General features: G+C 37.8%; 1 protein-coding gene across 3 annotated transcripts in view; it reads left to right on the forward strand.

The window, feature by feature from the left end:
• The window catches only part of KIF5B (kinesin family member 5B), a 41,057-nt gene that overhangs the window by 13,611 nt on the left and 8,574 nt on the right, over window positions 1–18,872 (forward strand). For 2 of the 3 annotated variants that reach the window (XM_087915677.1, XM_087915679.1), the window contains exons 5-17: window positions 2,558–2,606; window positions 3,821–3,876; window positions 3,962–4,049; window positions 7,182–7,306; window positions 8,951–9,055; window positions 9,360–9,505; window positions 10,094–10,242; window positions 10,919–11,112; window positions 12,229–12,297; window positions 12,686–12,892; window positions 15,296–15,439; window positions 15,941–16,129; window positions 17,389–17,506. In XM_087915677.1, the coding sequence (XP_087771803.1) occupies window positions 2,558–2,606; window positions 3,821–3,876; window positions 3,962–4,049; window positions 7,182–7,306; window positions 8,951–9,055; window positions 9,360–9,505; window positions 10,094–10,242; window positions 10,919–11,112; window positions 12,229–12,297; window positions 12,686–12,892; window positions 15,296–15,439; window positions 15,941–16,129; window positions 17,389–17,506 (1,639 nt within the window). The remainder of the gene's footprint in view (window positions 1–2,557; window positions 2,607–3,820; window positions 3,877–3,961; window positions 4,050–7,181; window positions 7,307–8,950; window positions 9,056–9,359; window positions 9,506–10,093; window positions 10,243–10,918; window positions 11,113–12,228; window positions 12,298–12,685; window positions 12,893–15,295; window positions 15,440–15,940; window positions 16,130–17,388; window positions 17,507–18,872) is intronic. The other variant, XM_087915678.1, reaches the window with a different exon arrangement.

An 18,872-nucleotide genomic window follows, 5' to 3' on the forward strand; every position in this document is an offset into this window, starting at 1 on the left:
GCCCAAAGCTGGATCTAACTATGTTCACAACAGCTTTCCCCCCAAGAAGGGAAGATTGGAGACCTAATGAAAATGTTCCATTAATAATATGTCCAGCAATGGCTTCTTAAGAAGGGGATGGACCATCTCCTTAATCACAGATGGAGCCACTCTTTATCCAAGAATGAATTTACTATAGCTATGGCCAGTTAGAAGAACATAATCTAATACAGTGGTTCCCAAACTTTTTCAGTCCATCACCCCCTTGGTGCTACAAACTCATCCTCAGTGCCCCCCACCCAGGGGTGGGATTCAAATTTCTTAACAACTGGTTCTGTGGGCGTGACCTAATTTGTGGGTGTGGCTTGGTCATGTGACTGGGTGGGTATGGCTTGCTGATCACGTGACCAGATGAGCGTGGTTTGGTGGTCATGTGACTGGGTGGGCATGGCCAGGTGGCCATGTGACTAGCAAACCTAATATAAGTGGTCCTCGCTTAATGGCCAGTTGCTTAGTAAGTGTTCTAATTTATGACTGATCTCCCCAGAGCTACTTGACCTGTTTTTGGAGTTTTGACAGCCATCCGCACACGGACACACAAACACATGCACACTCCCTTCTAACCCTGCTGGAGCAGGTGATTGGACTAAATATCTCATTCACTTTCTCCTCCCTCCCTCCATCTTTCTTTCTTTCTTTCTTTCTTCTTTTTCTTTCTGTCCTTTTCTTTGATCCCCCCCCTCTTTCTTTTTCTTCCTTTCTCCCTTTTTCTTTCCCTTTTCTCTTTCTTTTCTTTCTTGTCTCTTCCTTCTCTCTCTTTTCCTCTCTTTCTCTCTCTCCCTCCATTCACTTTCTTCTTCCTCCCTCCCTCTCTTTCTTTCTCTCATTCCCTCTCTCTCTTTTTCTCTCTCTCTTTCTCTTTCCCTCTCTATCTTTTTCTGTCCCTTCCTTCCAACCCCCTCTTTCTTTGTCTAGCCTTTTCTTCCTTTCTCTTCCTTTCTCTCTCCCCTTCTTTTACTTTCTTGTCTGTTCCCTCTCTCTTTCCCTCTTTTCTCTCTCTCTCTCTCTGTCTATCTTTTTCTCTTTCTCTCTCTTTCTTTCTTTCCCTCTCTCTCCTTCTCTCATTCCCTCTGTCTCTTTCCCTGTCTCTCTATCCCTTCCTTAACCTATCTACCTATTTTCTCGCCAGACAGGTGTGGCCTAATCTGTCAAAGGCCTGGGCTACTCCTGCATCACCCCATTTTCCCTTTCAGAAGCCCCAGCCCTTAATCTCCCCATTTCCTCCTCCATGACTGCCTCTTTTGTCGTCCCACGGCCGTGACTTTACCTTTCTCCCGTGGCTGGCTGCCAGGAAAGGCAAGCCAGAGCTGAGCCATTGTTGTCACTGGGCTCCCCGCCAGCCCACGTCACCCTTGTCACGAATGCCTGCAGCCGCCACGTGTTTTTTGGTGCGGCTGGACTGCAGCAGTACCAGAAAAAGCATGCGGCGGCTGGAGGTTTTTTGCAGTGAAAATTACCGACCTCCAGCTTTTCTCTGCTTTTCCAACGTGCCACTGCAGCCACATTCTAGGCGTCGGCCACGCAGATCCACACCATTGAGCCCACTGCAGTGGAGAGACTTGCCCAAGTAAGTCTGAGCGGAGTCAATGGGGTGAGCTTCCGTGGCCGGTGCCTAGAACACAGCGGTGGTGGCACGTTGGAGAAGTAGAGCAAAGCCAGAGGTCGGTAATTTTCGCTGCAAAAAGCCTCCAAGACGCATTTGGACTCCAGCTGCACCAAATAAAAACGCGGCATCTGGATGCTTTTACTGATTACTTTTACTGATTACTGACCTCCAGCTTTGCTTGCTCCGCTTCTCCAACATGCTGCTGTGGCCGTCAGTGATTGTTGTGCATGCATGCAATGTCGTGCATGCGCAATAAAGACTGACTGGGCAGGGAACAGAGGACTGGGCGGAGAGGAGCAGGGCCTGCCAGGGGCCCGTTTTACCAGTTCTCCAAACTACTGGGAATGGTAATGAACCAGTAGAATCCCACCCATGAATTGCGCCCTGCGAGGGGCCCACCTCCAGTGCCCCCTGCCACCTCTTAGTGCCCCCTGCTGGCCACCTTGCCTCTTAGCGCCTCCCAAGGAATCCCATAAAATATACCATAGAGATTTGAGAATAGTACTTCTTTACTGCAAAGATTACATATTTTGTGTTTGAAGGGTTATACTGATGTTATTTATACATATTATCACACATAATATTGCAATTGTAGGAAGAGAATTATTGTTTTTCACATGTACTTGAGTTCACAAATTTTGAATAACCCAGTGATTCTAACTTTAGTGACATATTTACTAAGATGCAGCTTCATTTTTGATTTTCTAAGTTTCAGGTCTTATTGTCACAGATCCACTTCTTGAAAATTGTGCCATTTTAAATTTTTAACATTTGTAACTTATATAACACCCTGCTAAAATGGTTCGGAATATTGTATTCATGTTTATAATTTAATCATAGGTACATTATTTCAATATATATTCATTTTGCATAAGTGAAAAGTTACAGTTTTCTTATGCCACATTCTTTTAGGTATCATATTTTGAAATTTATTTGGATAAAATAAGGGACCTTTTGGATGGTGAGTATATTCTTTGTTTTGAAGATGAACAGATGTAGTTTTCTTGTAAATGAACATAAATGAACTTGCTCTTAAATGTATTGTCTATTAGTGCAGTTGAGAATTGTTTGGAGATTCTAATGAGGAATTAAGACATTGATGTGCATGTGATAATAGGATGAGGATGGGCGAATTAAAGAAGTAGCAGATAAAGGCAATTATATCTTACTAAAATTCATGACTAGTGGCAAAATGCCTAGGATTTAGTGTTACATTTTATAAGGTAATATTGTTTCGTACAGGTAGTCCTTAATGACTTTCATGTTTAGCAATTGTTTGAACTTAACAGTACTGGAAAAGTAGTTTTATGACTGGTCCTTAAGCTTAGATGGCAGCAGTTCCCACAGTCAGGCAATTTCCATTTGCAAGTTTCTCAGCTGGATTCCGACAAGCAAGTCAGTGGAGAAGCTGGAGCAGTAATTGGCAAATCTCTGTCATAATAATCGTGTGGGATTAGCTTAATGATTACAGCAGAACTGATTGCAAGTCCAATGTGGTTACCTGATGTTTCACTTTACAACTTCATTGTTTAGTAATGGAGTTGTCAGTCCCAGTTGTTAAGCAAGAACTATCTCAGGGCTGAACACAAAAGACTTGTAATGAAAGCTAAAACAGATCAGAATTTTGTAGAGAATAGGCTAGCCTATGTTGTGAATACTGTAATGCTATTGTATAAATTATAAAGTTGCAGTTTGAATAATTGTCACTTCATCTTAGCAATGCAATTAGAAGAAAGTATGAAATGTAAAATTGATGTAAATACAGTATTTTTCCTAGGAAAGAAAGCTAAGGAATTTAAAACTTAGTGGAGGGGAATAATAATGGACCTAAATTTTAATAACAAATTTTACAGATGTCAAGTTTATAACTAATTAAATGGAGCTCTACTTCTTTTGTCTAATAAAGGATTATGGAATAATTGCTACAAAACAACATTAAGGTAGTATTAAATATATCCAGTATTTGTGGAGAATTATCTTTGTACAACAGTTATTAATATGAGAATAGCTTATATCCCCAGTTATAAGTATGTCCAAGTAGTAAAAAGAAATGGCTTTTATTGTCATACTCTCATCAAAAGTATCTCCACTATCATAGTTAAAAACAAAATATGCTTAGTCCTAGGCATCTATTTAATGAGTAAATATAAGCTAATGTAATTTTTTCCCTTTTAGTCTCAAAGACCAATCTTTCCGTTCATGAGGACAAAAACCGAGTACCTTATGTGAAGGTGAGTATAAGATTTGAGTATGTGTCTTGCATTCTTTAGATGTATTTTTTAAAATTATTGATTGTTTTAAAATATATTTTCACAGGGCTGCACTGAACGGTTTGTATGTAGTCCAGATGAAGTTATGGATACCATAGATGAAGGAAAATCAAACAGGCATGTAGCAGTTACAAGTAAGTGATTTGTTTTAGCTTAATTTTTTAAATATTCAAATTACTCTAATTAAGAATTAGCATTTTTTTCCAGTGGGTAAAGATAAAATATAAAAAAAGAAAGTGAAAAGGAAAAAAATGAGGGAAAGGAATATGCAAGGAATAAGAAAAAAGGAAAGGAAAATAAAAATGTCATGAAATCCCCAAATTAATTTCATTTCTTTCAGATTCAAGTAGAAAGTCCAAGATTAGTCTCCACATAGAAACAAAGCTAGACAAGTTCTTTGCTTTAATCATAGGAGTTAGCTTCGCCATCTCAGCCAGATCCATTAACTTCACCACCCATGCTTCAATTGTGGGAATCTGGACCCTGCTACCGTGTTTGTCCAACAATACGGCCTCCACCAATAGGAAGGCCCAGCATGTTTTATTGGCCTAAAATCAAATTAAGCCCTGTATTAAACATGCAAAATGGGGGGATGGCGGGGGCTTGCCGTTAGGAAGTACTTTTGCTGCATACCCAGATATGGTGCTACCTGTGTTGGTGGGGCACTTCATATCGGGAGACCTTCTGCCACCATTGCTTTACCTTCTCCCCATGCTGCCACGGCGTTTAGAGCAACGCCGCAGCATTTGGCGCAGCCATGCGTTGCCAGCCAGGGCTCCTCCCTGCAACCAGAGCCCAGCGAAGACACTCGGCTTGAGGCGCTCCTGTTGCTGCCTTCCCTTTGCCTTCGAAGGTAAAGCCAATTATTTTAAAAACGACACCCTACTATAACAAAGCTTCCCCTGCCCAAGAGGGCAGCCCAACCCCACGTGGGGAGGCAAATCTCTCGGGGCCACAGCGCAGGATCGGCCCACCCCAGGAGAAGCACCCAGCCGCCATCCCTGTCTGGCGCCGGGCAGAGCGCGAAGAGCTTCTGAGGCACCCAGCACAGCTGACAGGCGGGCCCTCCTGCCCGGCAGCAAAGCTCTCGCCAAGGCAGCGAGCGTCTCCCCTCTGGGCCCTCCGCTCATCCCACCAGGGCTGCACCGGAGCTGTGCGGGTTGGGCAGAGCTGGGAAAGCGAGCCACGGGTACGCGCCCACCTGCCAAATGAAAGAGCCGGGCCGACCTGAGCTTGGCTTCCTTCCAGAAGTCCCTCCAGCACGAACCCGAAGGGGCCACCAGGAGAGGCTGCCCGAGGCAGTGATAGCGCCCACCCATCTGTGGACAGGGAGGCAAGGTGACGGCCTGCACCACGTCCTCCTCCGAGCTGAACTCCGCCGAGTCAGCGCCTCTGCCTGATGCCCGTTCTGCTGCAGCGTTTGGAGATGCCAGCGCATTTGGAGATGCGTGGGGACGGGGACGGGCTGGGTGAGGGGTGGAAAGGACCGCCGGCTTCGGGCTCCCTCCGCCGGCCAGGGAAGCATTGCTGCCATCATCTCGCCTCCCTGTCCACGGACAAGTGGGCTCTCACTGCCTCGGGCAGCCTCTCCTGGTGGCCCCTTAGGGTTCGTGCTGGAGGGACTTCTGGAAGGAAGCCAAGCTCAGGTCGGCCCGGCTCTTTAGCTTGGCAGGCAGGCGCGCACCCGCGGCTCGCTTTCCTGGCTCTGCCCAGCCCACACGGCTGTGACGCAGCCCTGGCGGGATGAGCAGAGGATCCGGCAGGGAGGTGCTCGCTGCCTTGGTGAGAGCTCTGCTGCCGGGAAGGAGGGCCTGCCTGTCATCTGCGCTGGGCGCCCCGGCGAAGCTCTTTGTGCTCTGCCCGGCGCCAGGCAGGGATGGCGGCTGAGTGCTTCTCCCAGGGTGGGCCGATCCTGCGCTGCGGCCCCGGGAGATTCGCTTCCCCACGTGGGGTTGGGCTGCCCCCTTGGGCAGGGGAAGCTTTGTTATAGTAGGGCATCGTTTTTAAAATAATTGGCTTTACCTTCGAAGGCAAAGGGAAGGCAGCAACAGGAGTGCCTGAAGCCGAGTGTCTCCGCTGGGCTCAAGTTGCAGGGAGGAGCCCTGGCTGGCCGCACATGGCTGCACCAAACGCTGTGGCGTTGCTCTAAACGCCGCAGCAGCAAGGGAGAAGGGAAAGCAATGGTGGCGGAAGGTCTCCTGATACGAAATGCCCCACCAATGCCGAGGTCAACATCCAAGCTGTCGCCACCTGCCCACCCGAGGATGCAAGGGGGGGAATTAAGTCACCCCCGAAAAGACAGCCTAGCCATTTTTCAGGGGTCAAAAAAAAATAAGGCCCGGCCTTATTTTGTGAGAAACACGGTATTTCTATGCCTATAAAAGTCTTCCTGCTTTTACCATATACAGAAACAAAGTCCCATGTTTTTTCTCAAGCGCTTATCCATCAAATCTAAAAGAAAAACCTATGATTTCAATTGCACATTTGTTTTAAACATTCTCTGAATGAAAACACAACTGATCTCAATAATTCAGAAAGCTACTTAAACGATAAATACATACAATAGAAATAAAAATAATTCAGTTTTAAATGTTGGCCTAAATTTTATCTTTTCCCATGTTTCTCTTCCATGTCAGGGATAACTTGTTTTCCTGAACGAAATGGGGGATGAAAATATATTAGCAATATATTACAATCCATTTTGTGCTGGTTGCTAGTGACAGAAAAAAGGCTGTTTTGGCTTTTCCCCCCATGCTGATGGAAATCTTTTCCTTCAAGGAAAAGTCATTCTTTGCAACATTTTCAGTAACTTAAGTAGCAGTAATTTTCTATTTTTTAACTAGAAAGTTCAGGGCTATGATTCTTTTATATGTACAGGTTATAAATTGTCATATATAATCCAATATATTGAAGGACACCAGGATGGGAAAGACAGTTTAAGAATTTTACAACTGAATTCTTCCTTTTTGCGGGGTGGCGGGAGCCATTTCTTTGGTGTTGTCCAGATAGTTACAAGGAATCAAGTTAACTTAAGACTATATAGGTTTTTTATATACTTCCTTATTGCAATGACAAATATGGCTTTAAAAATAAAAGATTCAATTTTGTAGATTTGATACAGATTTTTTTGATGAAGGGATATATTGTTTTTGTTACATGTATTGATTTATTATGTTTTGATTTATGAGACACTTATAGTTCAATTATTAAGTATAGGCTGTTGACAGAATGGACATTTATAAAGCCTTAAAACTGTTCTTTTACAGATATGAATGAACATAGCTCTCGAAGTCATAGCATCTTTCTCATTAATGTAAAGCAAGAAAACACTCAAACAGAACAGAAATTGAGTGGAAAACTTTATCTTGTAGACTTGGCAGGTAGTGAAAAGGTAACAGTTTACTGTTTTAAAAAAACATGAAAATAATCTATCATTTCCCTCTTTCAACATTGGCGCTCTCCTTCTGCCTTGAATATATTAGAGAAAAGTGCACCTAAGGTATTTAGTATTTCTTCTCCCATTCTCTAAGGCAAGGAAGTTTTTTTTCATTTGAGGATAGGAGGCAGTTCACAAAAGGTCTATTTTCCTTACAAGACCTGATTGTTTAGAATTATGTAGTGATAAGAACATGCAATGCACAGGCAGTACCATTATATATTATGTTATCTAGCTCTTTGAAGAAGTACCACTATACCTGAGAAATGCTGTCAAGAGTATGGCTATGTTTATAATGATTCTTTTTATTTCTGATTATATGGATTATATTAAGCCTAATTGGGTACTATATAAGCTGATCTTAAATGTTATAATATTATAAGATTCTGTATTGCTGTTAGATACACAACTACCTTATGATGGGATTGTTTATAACATTTACTTGGAAAACTGGGAGAAATACAAAAGTGCTCGACTTATGACCAAATTGGGATCCGAATCTTGGTTGCTGAACAAAATAGTTTTAAAGTGAGATGTCATGCTTGGCTCAACAATCACAATCCTGGTACTCCCAATTGTTAAGTAATTGTATGGGCTGTTAAATGGATGAAGTCTCAGGTAAGGAACAAGGAGTGATTCAGGAGGGTCAGGAAGACCCTGTGATGTTTTATTCAGGAGCTGAAAATCGTCCCTGCGAAAATTGAAGCAAAATTTTCAGCTTGAGTGAAGGGGCACTCTTATGCAGCCTGTGCTGAACCACCTCCACCCATCTCAATCACCCCACTCTTCTTACTTTAACCATGCTGACTCTCCATCTCTGAGGGCTGCCTAAAAGAGCTGCCTGTCAAAGGAATTCAGCTCCTCTCTGTGTAAAAAAGGGAACTTTCATGGTGTGCAGGAGAAAGGGCAAAATCATCAGGATTCCAGATACACACTTCTGCAACCCATTGAAGGAACTCAGATCCTCTCAGGAGGCAACCAACTCCCAGAGATGAGAGGGAGTCTTCTTGGTAATGGCCACAGCTTGCAACTTTCCGGGGAAGCTGGTGGAGAAGATTGCAAGTGGCAATCACATCATTTCAGGGTAGTTGATAAAGTATGAACAGATTGTCAAGGACTTAGATCACAATCATATGACAAGGGAACTGCAACATTTTCAGATGGCTGGAAATGCTTTATGGGCTGTAAAGTACTGTTTATGAGGCCATCATAATTTTTGACTGTTGTTAAAAGAGCAGTCATAAGATTACCTGTAAATAGCTGTTTCATTTTGCATTTTTTATAATTTTTATAATACATTTCTAGATTCTTTGTTGATTCATTTTATAATTTTAACACTGCATATTAATATGGGCTACTTGTACTTGCAGTATTCCTCTTCTAAACACTTGCTAGAGCTTTTAAAAGGGCAAGTGACTTACTTATAGATTTGGCAGATTCTCCATAATTTTGAAAAATTATCAGGAACATATTTGGGATGAGGATACATGGAAAGAAATGTCATAGTGGCAAATATTATATTACACTTGTCTATCGAACTACAATGCAAAAATTGTAAAATATAGGTTGATTAGCCTTACAATTTTTACATTATTTTAGGTTAGTAAAACTGGAGCAGAAGGTGCAGTATTGGATGAGGCTAAAAATATCAACAAATCTCTATCAGCTCTTGGAAATGTCATTTCTGCTTTAGCTGAAAATAGTGTAAGTATATCTGATTTGCAAATGCTTGATGCAAATTGTTTTAATTTCAGCTAGGAAATGTGTTGTCCTCATGTTAATTCCCTTTATTGCTTTAGTATGTATTGAATATTTTAATAACTTTAATATGCTCAATTACACTATGCATAATTATAGCACTATGCAAAATTACATAGAAGAAGTTCCTGTTGAAAATACCATACCAAACTTAAATGATTCTTGGTTTGGGAAAATACAAAATATTCTCAATCTATAATAGGGTACAAGTGTTGTTGTTTTTTTAAAAAAACTTCTTTCTTATTTGCAGGCATATGTTCCATATCGAGATAGTAAAATGACCAGAATTTTACAAGATTCTTTAGGAGGCAATTGTAGAACCACAATTGTTATTTGCTGCTCCCCATCATCTTACAATGAATCTGAAACAAAGTCTACACTGTTATTTGGTCAGAGGTGAGTGAACAATCTTAAGTGTGAGATTGTAAAAGCAGAATGATTGCATTGAAACAGACTTTAAATTGCCACAAAGACTGAATAATCAAGTTTTGAGCTGTCATGTACATATAAAATATACATGTACAAATATTTTTGCCTAATAACTTGTTTCACTAAAGTATTTTTCATAAAGCTTATTAGTATTTGATTCTCTAAGTTCCTTTCAATTATTATAATCAGAAAGTTAGACCTTTGGGTATACATTTCTGATTGATGTATTTTTGAGATACAAAAATACAAATTGATGTATATTTGGGGTACAAACTTATATGTAAATAGATTTATTTTTACTTGGCTTATTTTGCCACACTTCCATTTGCAATTAGTGTTATTTTCTGTTATATGATTGTCTTGAGCTTTTCATAATCATACAAAAGATGAACTAGATACAATGTGCCATACTGTGAAGATGACAAAATGATGTACATATTGTTTTAATTATTCAAAAAATGGATTAGCGTTGAAAATTAACATTTAAATCTTCTATCAATTTAAACAATCCTATATTTAGTTGAATCTATATTTACCTTGAATCTACCTTTATAGAGCCAAGACTATCAAGAATACAGTGTGTGTTAATGTAGAATTAACTGCAGAACAGTGGAAGAAAAAATATGAAAAAGAAAAGGAGAAAAATAAAACACTACGTAACACTATCCAGTGGCTTGAAAATGAGCTCAGTAGATGGCGCAATGGTGAGTTACTCACAGCCTTCTATTCTGAGATCACTTTTTATTAAATATGAGATGTCATTATCATGGCTTTTGCTTAAAAATAACTCATATACTGTAATAGGATTTGCAAGGCATTTCCAACCTTTTACAGTTATCTTGGTCTTATCAGGGCCTTTTTTCAGTATAGCATTGAAATTAAGTAAAATTCACTACAGTTTTACAGCTAAATATTCTATATATTTGTTGATCAGGCAGAAGTCTTATGAAGAGATCAGAGTATCAGTGACATGCTCTAATACTAAATTATTTTAAATTTCATCTGTGCTACTGGTGGGATTCAATTTTTTTTACTACTGGTTCTGTGGGAGTGGCTTGGTGGGCGTGGCAGGGGAAGGATACTGTAAAATCTCCAGTCAGAGGTGGTATTTGCCGGTTCTCCAAACTACTCAAAATTTCCACTACCGGTTCTCCAGAACTGGTCAGAACCTGCTGAATACCACCTCTAATCTGTGCATATATCAACATTCTGAATTCAGTCCAGAAAGGTAGTATTTTTATATATCTAAATGGCTTTTATAAATATGAATAATGGAATCTCAATAAAAGTTCATGAAATAAATGCTTGTCTAAAGTCAAGTCACTTTTTAACATTTTCTTCCTGAAAGTAATTATATCCTGGGGAATTTCTGTTTTAAAGGAGAGACTGTACCTCTTGAGGAACAGTTTGACAAAGAAAAGGCTAATTTGGAAGCATTTGCTGTGGATAAAGATATTACAGTTATTAATGATACCCCAACTCCTACTATTGGAGTGATTGGCAATTTTACTGATGCTGAAAGGAGGAAGTGTGAAGAAGAAATGGCTAAAGTGTATAAACAGTTAGATGACAAGGTATGAATTACAAGCTATATATTATGCATGTATATATATGAATGAATTGCTTGTGTAATTTACATATTTCTTTAAAACGTTTATATAGCTATCTATCTGCCAGTCCACTCTAGGTAGTCCCCAAACAGAAGTTAAAACAATATATAAAATGATACTAAAAGTTTAAAACTGAACAGATTAAAACATTAAAAACAAGAAAGAACTGGTACCAGGTCTATCTTCTAATGTGCAATTATCCAATCTTATCCTACTGTTTGGAAGATTAGTCAGATCTTCAAGGCTTTACAAAAGACTAAGAGAGTGAAGACCTGCTAAACTTCAAGGGGCAAGTTGTTCCAGAAGGCTGAGATTACCATGTAAAGGCATGCTTCTTACTTCCCATCAGATGGTAATATTTAGGGGAAGGACTATGAGTGTGCCCATCATAAAGTTAGATATATTGATTGAGGGCTGTATGTTTGTATGTAAATTATTCTTCTTTTTTTTGCTGAGAACCAAAAATATTTTGGATGAATGCTAGATTGTATGATGCAACGAGAACTATGGATCTGGAAATTAATATATCAAAGACCAAATTGTGTTTGGCAGAGAAAATGGAATGAATAATTGCAAGTTATTGATGACTCAAATTAATTTGATTCAATTTATTCCGTGCATGCAGTTTTTGTAAATTGGCGGTCCCATCTTATTGCCATTGATACAATCAAAGGAGGTGCTGATCTAAGAGAGAAATATATATATACTTACATGTTTTTGAACTAAGCATTCATATTCTGAAAATCTGACATGATCTAAAGAACTTCTCTGAGCATCTTCAAAGTTTGGGTCAGATCTAGGTTATAATTATTATTTCTATTAAGACAAAACAAATGTGATAGAATTGCTTCCATCCTATCTTATAAATTGCATTGAAAAGTCCTTTTAGATTTGAAAGAGGGAACTTCCTGGCATTAGGAACACTTCTGAAGTTCTCTTAAATGTTAATAAAAGCTACCTGCAATGTAGAACATCTGACTATGCTTTTTAGATACTGATTGTTTTCTTGATATTAAATAGGATTAATTAATGCTTATTTAATGTTACTTTGAATAATTATCTTTCTCCTTTTTTGTTCAGGATGAAGAAATTAATCAACAAAGCCAATTAGTGGAAAAACTAAAAACTCAGATGTTGGATCAGGAAGAGGTGACTATTACCACTGTTTACATACTGTGAACAGAATAAAAAAAAAGCATAATGGTGCAAAATAAATACATTGCTTATTGTTAAAAAGTGATTTCTGTTATTAAAGTAGGAGAAATATAGCTCATGGTATCAATACTTTACAAAAGAAGATTCAACATTTTTTATTAGAATAATGGTTTCTGTGGACCTATGTTACAAATTACTGAATGGAGGTCTGTAAATATCTAGAGCTCAACAAGATTTAAAATAGTGAGCAATGTCGTTATAGAGCCTTAAAATAAATTGTTTAGGTACATTTTACCCTGGCAATCAATTACCCTAAGCTTATATTCATTGTTGCTTAAGAAACAGCTATTAAAAATATTTACTGGTGGTCTTTTTTTAATAGCTTCTAGCATCTACCAGACGGGACCAAGACAATATGCAAGCTGAACTGAATCGCCTTCAAGCTGAAAATGATGCTTCTAAAGAAGAAGTAAAAGAAGTTCTCCAGGCCCTTGAGGAACTTGCTGTCAACTATGATCAAAAGTCACAAGAAGTTGAAGACAAGGCAAAGGAGTATGAAATACTAAGTGAGGAATTGAATCAGAAATCGGTAAGATAATAGAAGGAGTTTCTTCAATAAACCAAATTTTGGTTGTCAGGTGGATGCTATATTGACTACTAACTGAAAACCTCTCCTACCTGGGTCTTTTTCCAAATACTGTTTAACATTAAGTTTACTTATTAATTTTATTGTATTTAAATGTTTTAACCTTTTAATTATTTTATACTGTTATTTATAGCATTGTAAGCTATCCAGGAGGGGACGCAGTGGCTCAGTGGTAAGATGCGGAACTTGTTGATCAGAAAGGTTGACAGTTTGGTGGTTGGAATCCCTAGCACTGCATAACGGAGTGAGGTCCCGTAACTTGTCTTAGCTTCTGCCAGTCTAGCGGTTTGAAAGCATATAAAAATGCAAGTAGAAAAATAAGGACTACTTCAATGGGAAGGTAACAGCATTCCATGCACCTTCGGTGTTTAGTCATGCCAGCCACATGACCACAGAATCGTCATCAAACAGCGCTGGATCTTTAGCTTAGAAATGGAGATGAGCACTATCCCCTAGAGTTGAGAATGACTAGCATATATGTGTGAGGGTAATCTTTACCTTTAAGCTATCCAGAGTTGCTTGATAATGAGAATGAGATGGGCTGCCTAGGAATGAAATAAATAAGCTGTCCAGCTTACTGTAATAGTGATTCTGGGTGGCTATGTTAACTATATATACTATTATTCAAATCCATATGTGGATTAAATTATAAAAATAAATATGTTGGACATCTGATGTTCAAATTAAATGATTAAAAATGATAGGAACATTTCTTTAGCTTGCATATTATATTTCTTTAGCTTCAGGAAAATACTTCTAAATGCCTTCCTAATAGGAAAAAATCAGTATAATATAACTTTAGAGAGGTGAAAATATGTTTGTACTTACAACACTGTGAATAATATCAGAAGCTGCTGCTTTATATTTTCTTTTTTTCCCTTAATTTGTTCTTTTTTGTGCACTTTTCACTTTCTTTTAGTTAATTTTCTTCTTCCCTTATTTTACATTACTTTTATATTAGCTTTTATCTTGTTTAAAAGTTTTGATAAAAATTATATATAATTAAATGTCTTTTTATTAATAATATAATTCAAATGGACCCTACAATTATGCTCTAGGTATGCAGTATCACCAACTGCTCTAATTAATTGATAGTATTGTTACTAGAACAAGTTTTTGTTTACTTCTTTCAGAGATACAACCTTTTTGAGAACAATTGAAAATTTGAGGCAGTATAATGTTATAATACCTTCATTCTTTTTCACTGTATTTAATATATGTTTCATAGAAGGTATATTCCAGTTAATGTTAGTGACACACTTTAATATTAATGAGAAATTGAATAAAAGGCAGAAATTGGGTCCCAAACATTAGATTGCACATTGCTTATTTCAAAATACAAGCAAAGCAATGCTGTCAGAAAAATAGCATGCAGCATCTGTATGTTTGTATTATTTATTAAAAATACGTATGGATCTGTACAATCACTTGCAGTAGTACCTTTCCACATTGCTTTGGGTCTTACTATATTGCATACAATTTTGTATATAAAAGAATTTGGTTCTGATAACATGGATTCATAAAAGTTGTATACTTGACCAACTTTGTGTACTATTCATTGTTTGAAACATCTTATTTAAAGATCCCCATATGGATTGTATCTATGATACACAACTTCCCAGAGGGCTCTATTTAATTATATGCCTTATGTCATGGGCTTGCTGCATCTTGTCTGATTTTCACTGACATGTTAAGAAACTTCAAACAGAAACTTGTATTTGGGAGTATAAGTTCTGCATACCCATTTTTAAAATGTAACTTATTCTCAATTTTGTATTTTAAAATGATTGCCTTCATACACATTGAAATGTAAAATATTGGAGGATCATCATAAGTCAGTTGCAGCTTCTAGGCTATAGAACTTTTTTATCTGGTTATAAATTAGGTTTAAATGCCAAAGATAAATAGGTGCAGAGGCAAGAGCTAAATGCAGGAATTCCATTTTCTGCTTTTAGTAGTTCTGAGATTATATTTTTCTTGAACAGCATTGTCCAAAGGCTTTAGCAATCAGAGAAAGGAAAGAAATAAAAAGAAAAGCAACCAATACTTCGTGGTTTATGGGAGTTGGCAGTTGTTTGTACTTTCAATAGCTTGACTGAATAATTGTGCCCAATGGCTTTAATGATGACTGACAGTGAGGCAGAATCTTTCATGATCATGCCAATCTTTTGGAGTACAATGAGAATAATTCTAGAGACTCACGGACCTTAGAAAGAATGTTCCCTTAGGAAACAAACTATGACTACTTGAATGAAAATTGGAGTTCTTGGAATTAAGACAGAACTGTAATTGATTTTTGACTGCTAATAATGTTATCTAGGTAACAACGTTTTTTTCCTGTTCCAGATAACATTAGCTAGTATAGATGGAGAACTTCAAAAACTTAAAGAAATGACCAATCATCAGAAAAAACGTGCAACTGAAATGATGGCATCTCTGTTAAAAGATCTTGCAGAAATAGGAATTGCAGTTGGAAACAACGATGTAAAGGTAAGCCATCTAATGAACCATTAAGATTCCAAATCCTTCCTGTCCCTGAGTGGCACATCGGTATCATTTTATTTCTTCTCTTTTCATTATTAATTTATCATTAAAAATACTAATTACAAAATTTATGCATGAGAAATATTGCATAAATGTACATTTCTTTTAAGACAACTTTAAAAGTATGTTTGCCATTTCCCATGAGCGCATCTGTTATTTTGATGGCAATATAGCAACTATCAATAACCATAGTTTATAAGAAATCAACTGTAGATGTTGTCAGAAGAGACACTAAAAACAGTTCTAAATAGTTAGTGTTAAATCAGAATGCCCAAAATCTGGAAATGGAGTTAGATATAGTTTGTATGTTGCTTTTGCTACAATCTCATTTAAAATAGAATTTCATAATTAAGAATGTGTTTTATACTTTAATAGGAAGGAAATCGTCTAATGTTAAAAAATATATGAACTTCAAATTTTTGGAGCTAAACATTAATTCTTTCTTAGCAGCCAGAAGGAACTGGTATGATAGATGAGGAATTCACAGTTGCAAGACTCTACATCAGTAAAATGAAATCTGAAGTAAAGACTATGGTAAAACGATGTAAGCAATTAGAAAGTACACAAATAGAAAGCAATAAGAAAATGGAAGAAAATGAAAAGGAACTAGCAGCCTGTCAGCTTCGTATTTCACAGGTAAATTTGATTTTATTGCATTTGTTAAATATTTTGTAACAACCTTGTCCAATATAATGTTCTTCAATAGTCATCTTACCTGAGAATTTGAGGATCTTATTTAGTATAATACAAGAGCTTAGGAGAACAGGATTAGGGTACCCCAATTTTAAAATGGCTATTAGTGAGGGTATCATTCATTTTCCATCCTATCTTCTCTTCCTGTTGAGAAGAGAAAGTTAGTATTCTGTTATCAGTTAATGTGCTGAGTCCTTATTGGACTTGAAAATATTTTAAAATACTTTTTCTGAATGCTTGAAAATCTTGGGATTCCTCTACATCACTGATACTTTTTGTGTGCTCATTATGCCATTTCTGGTACAAAAATAGTTGGCTATGTGGGTATACATTGGAAATGGAACAACTGTTTCTAAACTATGAATATTAGATGTTATTTGCTTGAACATTATAACTGAAATTGAGCTTGAGAGCAGTTTGGTGGGTTTGAATTTTGGTGGGTTTTTTACACAATTAGTATAGAAAATCTCAGCAATTATGATATTTTATAGCTTAGGTTACAGCTCTTAGTATGTCTAAGCTACAGTTGTAATAAAAGTGTATCTTCTTATTGGCATCTGTAGGTTCAAGTTTTCCTTCTAAACTACAGAGAAATTGTAATTACCATATTCAAAGGAAAAAGCTGTGTCCAATGCTGGCTACTCCCAATACTATCTGAAAGTATGCAAGGAATCAAGATGAATTGATTGTTTTTTATTAGGGCAGCAATGGTTTTTTTCCTTTCCCGGGATGGCATTAAAATCCTATTCAAAGACTTAGCAAGCACCTTTAATGTAGAAAGGAAATGTACCTATCCCCATTTGGATAACACAAATTATTTTTATAATGGAGCAGTTTAAAAACCACAAGGGATTTAGTAGACTTCCATATTCTTGGACTTTTTCAAGTGTAATTCTCATGTTCCTATTTTACATCTTAATGTATCATTAGTGTTTCTTGAATAAAATTCCCTCCTATAATTCAGTAATAGAATAAGGAAAGTAAAGATATTAAAGATTGATAAAACTGAATTATTTGAAAAAGGACACATGGCTTTGCATAATACATATGATATAGAAAGTATTCTTCAACTTAGTCTTCAAATATTCTGGAAATTGTTCAATAAATGTGTGTTTTGATATTTTATTTAAACTATCAGTTTTCTAAATCTCTGATATATATCTCTAATTCACTGAAATATCAATCCTGCTTTCATCTTGAAGCATGAAGCCAAGATCAAATCACTTACAGAATATCTTCAGAATGTGGAACAGAAGAAAAGACAGCTTGAAGAGTCTGTGGATTCTCTTAACGATGAGCTAGTTGAGCTCCACGCCCAAAGTATGTATTGTTTTATATTGGTTTTTTTTCTGTGGATGGGTAAGAACATGATTCATAAGCTGAGAAGTTGAAGTTTTAAGTTATGTTAACTGATACATCTCTGCAATAGGGGAATGGTAATGTATTTGCTAGTAAGCATATTTTAATCACACATGTAAGAGGATATATTTATATTAGAGTGATAGATTTAGACTAGAAAGACAAGTCCAAGGCCCCAGTTGGCTATATAAGCTCTATGAATTAATCATTCTCTTAGCATACTTCACCTCACAGGATGATTTCATTAGAACAGGATGATTTCATTAGAAGAGTTGGGGGGAGTTATGTTTTCAGGTTGTAAAGGAAATAGCAATAGGGCTTAGACTTATATAGTGCTTCACCGTGCTTTACAGCCCCTCTCTAAGCAGTTTACGGAGTCAGTATACTGCCCCCAACCATTTGTTCAGTGACAAAGTTATAAGGGGGCTGAACAAATAGTACTTCCACCCAATCCCTGAAGTTGCAGCAATTGCAGCATTCCCACATTCACATGATTAAGATTTGGGGGCAATGCACCCAAATTTACTACCAGAGGAGGGTTTCAACTTTCTCCATTTGCTTATCTACCCTCCTATCTCTGTCCTTTTGACTGCATTACACAGCAATACTCCTCAGTGGTGATGCCGCCAGGGCAGATGTAGAGGCCTGGGGCCTTCAGCAGTCTCAGCTGGCTTCCACCATCCTTCAGCCTTTACCTTAGTCCCATTGGTGCTGCCACCAAGGAGTGCTCCTCTGTCACCACAACATGGTGAGCCAGAGTGCAGAGCTCTAGCTGCCTCTGTCGCCTTGCTTCACAGGCCTGCTATATGCATTTGACCAACATAGACTTCCGCTATTGCTCATGTGTGCTTCCTGGTCTTGTGCAAAGCAATTGCTGGCCAGGCTAGGGCTTCTTCAAAGTCTATTCATGATGTTCCTCAAACAGCACATGCCATTCTCATGATGCTTTGGAAGACTTGGAGAAAATTAAAAAGGCAGAGGAGGCAGTCCCTTACTTTACCAAGGCTCAGGGAAGAAAGGAAGCCGGGAATGGCTTGTATAGGGTTTGGCCCAAGCCTAACAACCACTGGGATTCTGACAATAATGCTAATGGGGACTGCGGTGTCTAAGTCACATAAAGTCATGCTTTATGATTGCTTCACTTAGTGATTGAAATTCTGGTTTAATTTCTGTCATAATTGAAGGACTATCCGTAAATCCAGTGAATAAATGTGTGTGAAAGACAAGTTGACTAGTGAATTTCTCAGAGATGTCTGCTGAAACAGAATATTTACTGGGTTGCCTGCTAGTTTTATCATTCAAGATACTTGTATTTATGTAAGATACA

The sequence above is a fragment of the Pseudonaja textilis genome, chromosome Z (genome assembly GCF_049901715.1).
Source record: "Pseudonaja textilis isolate UNSWEBS1 chromosome Z, rPseTex1.2, whole genome shotgun sequence".
NCBI classification, from domain to species: domain Eukaryota; kingdom Metazoa; phylum Chordata; class Lepidosauria; order Squamata; family Elapidae; genus Pseudonaja; species Pseudonaja textilis.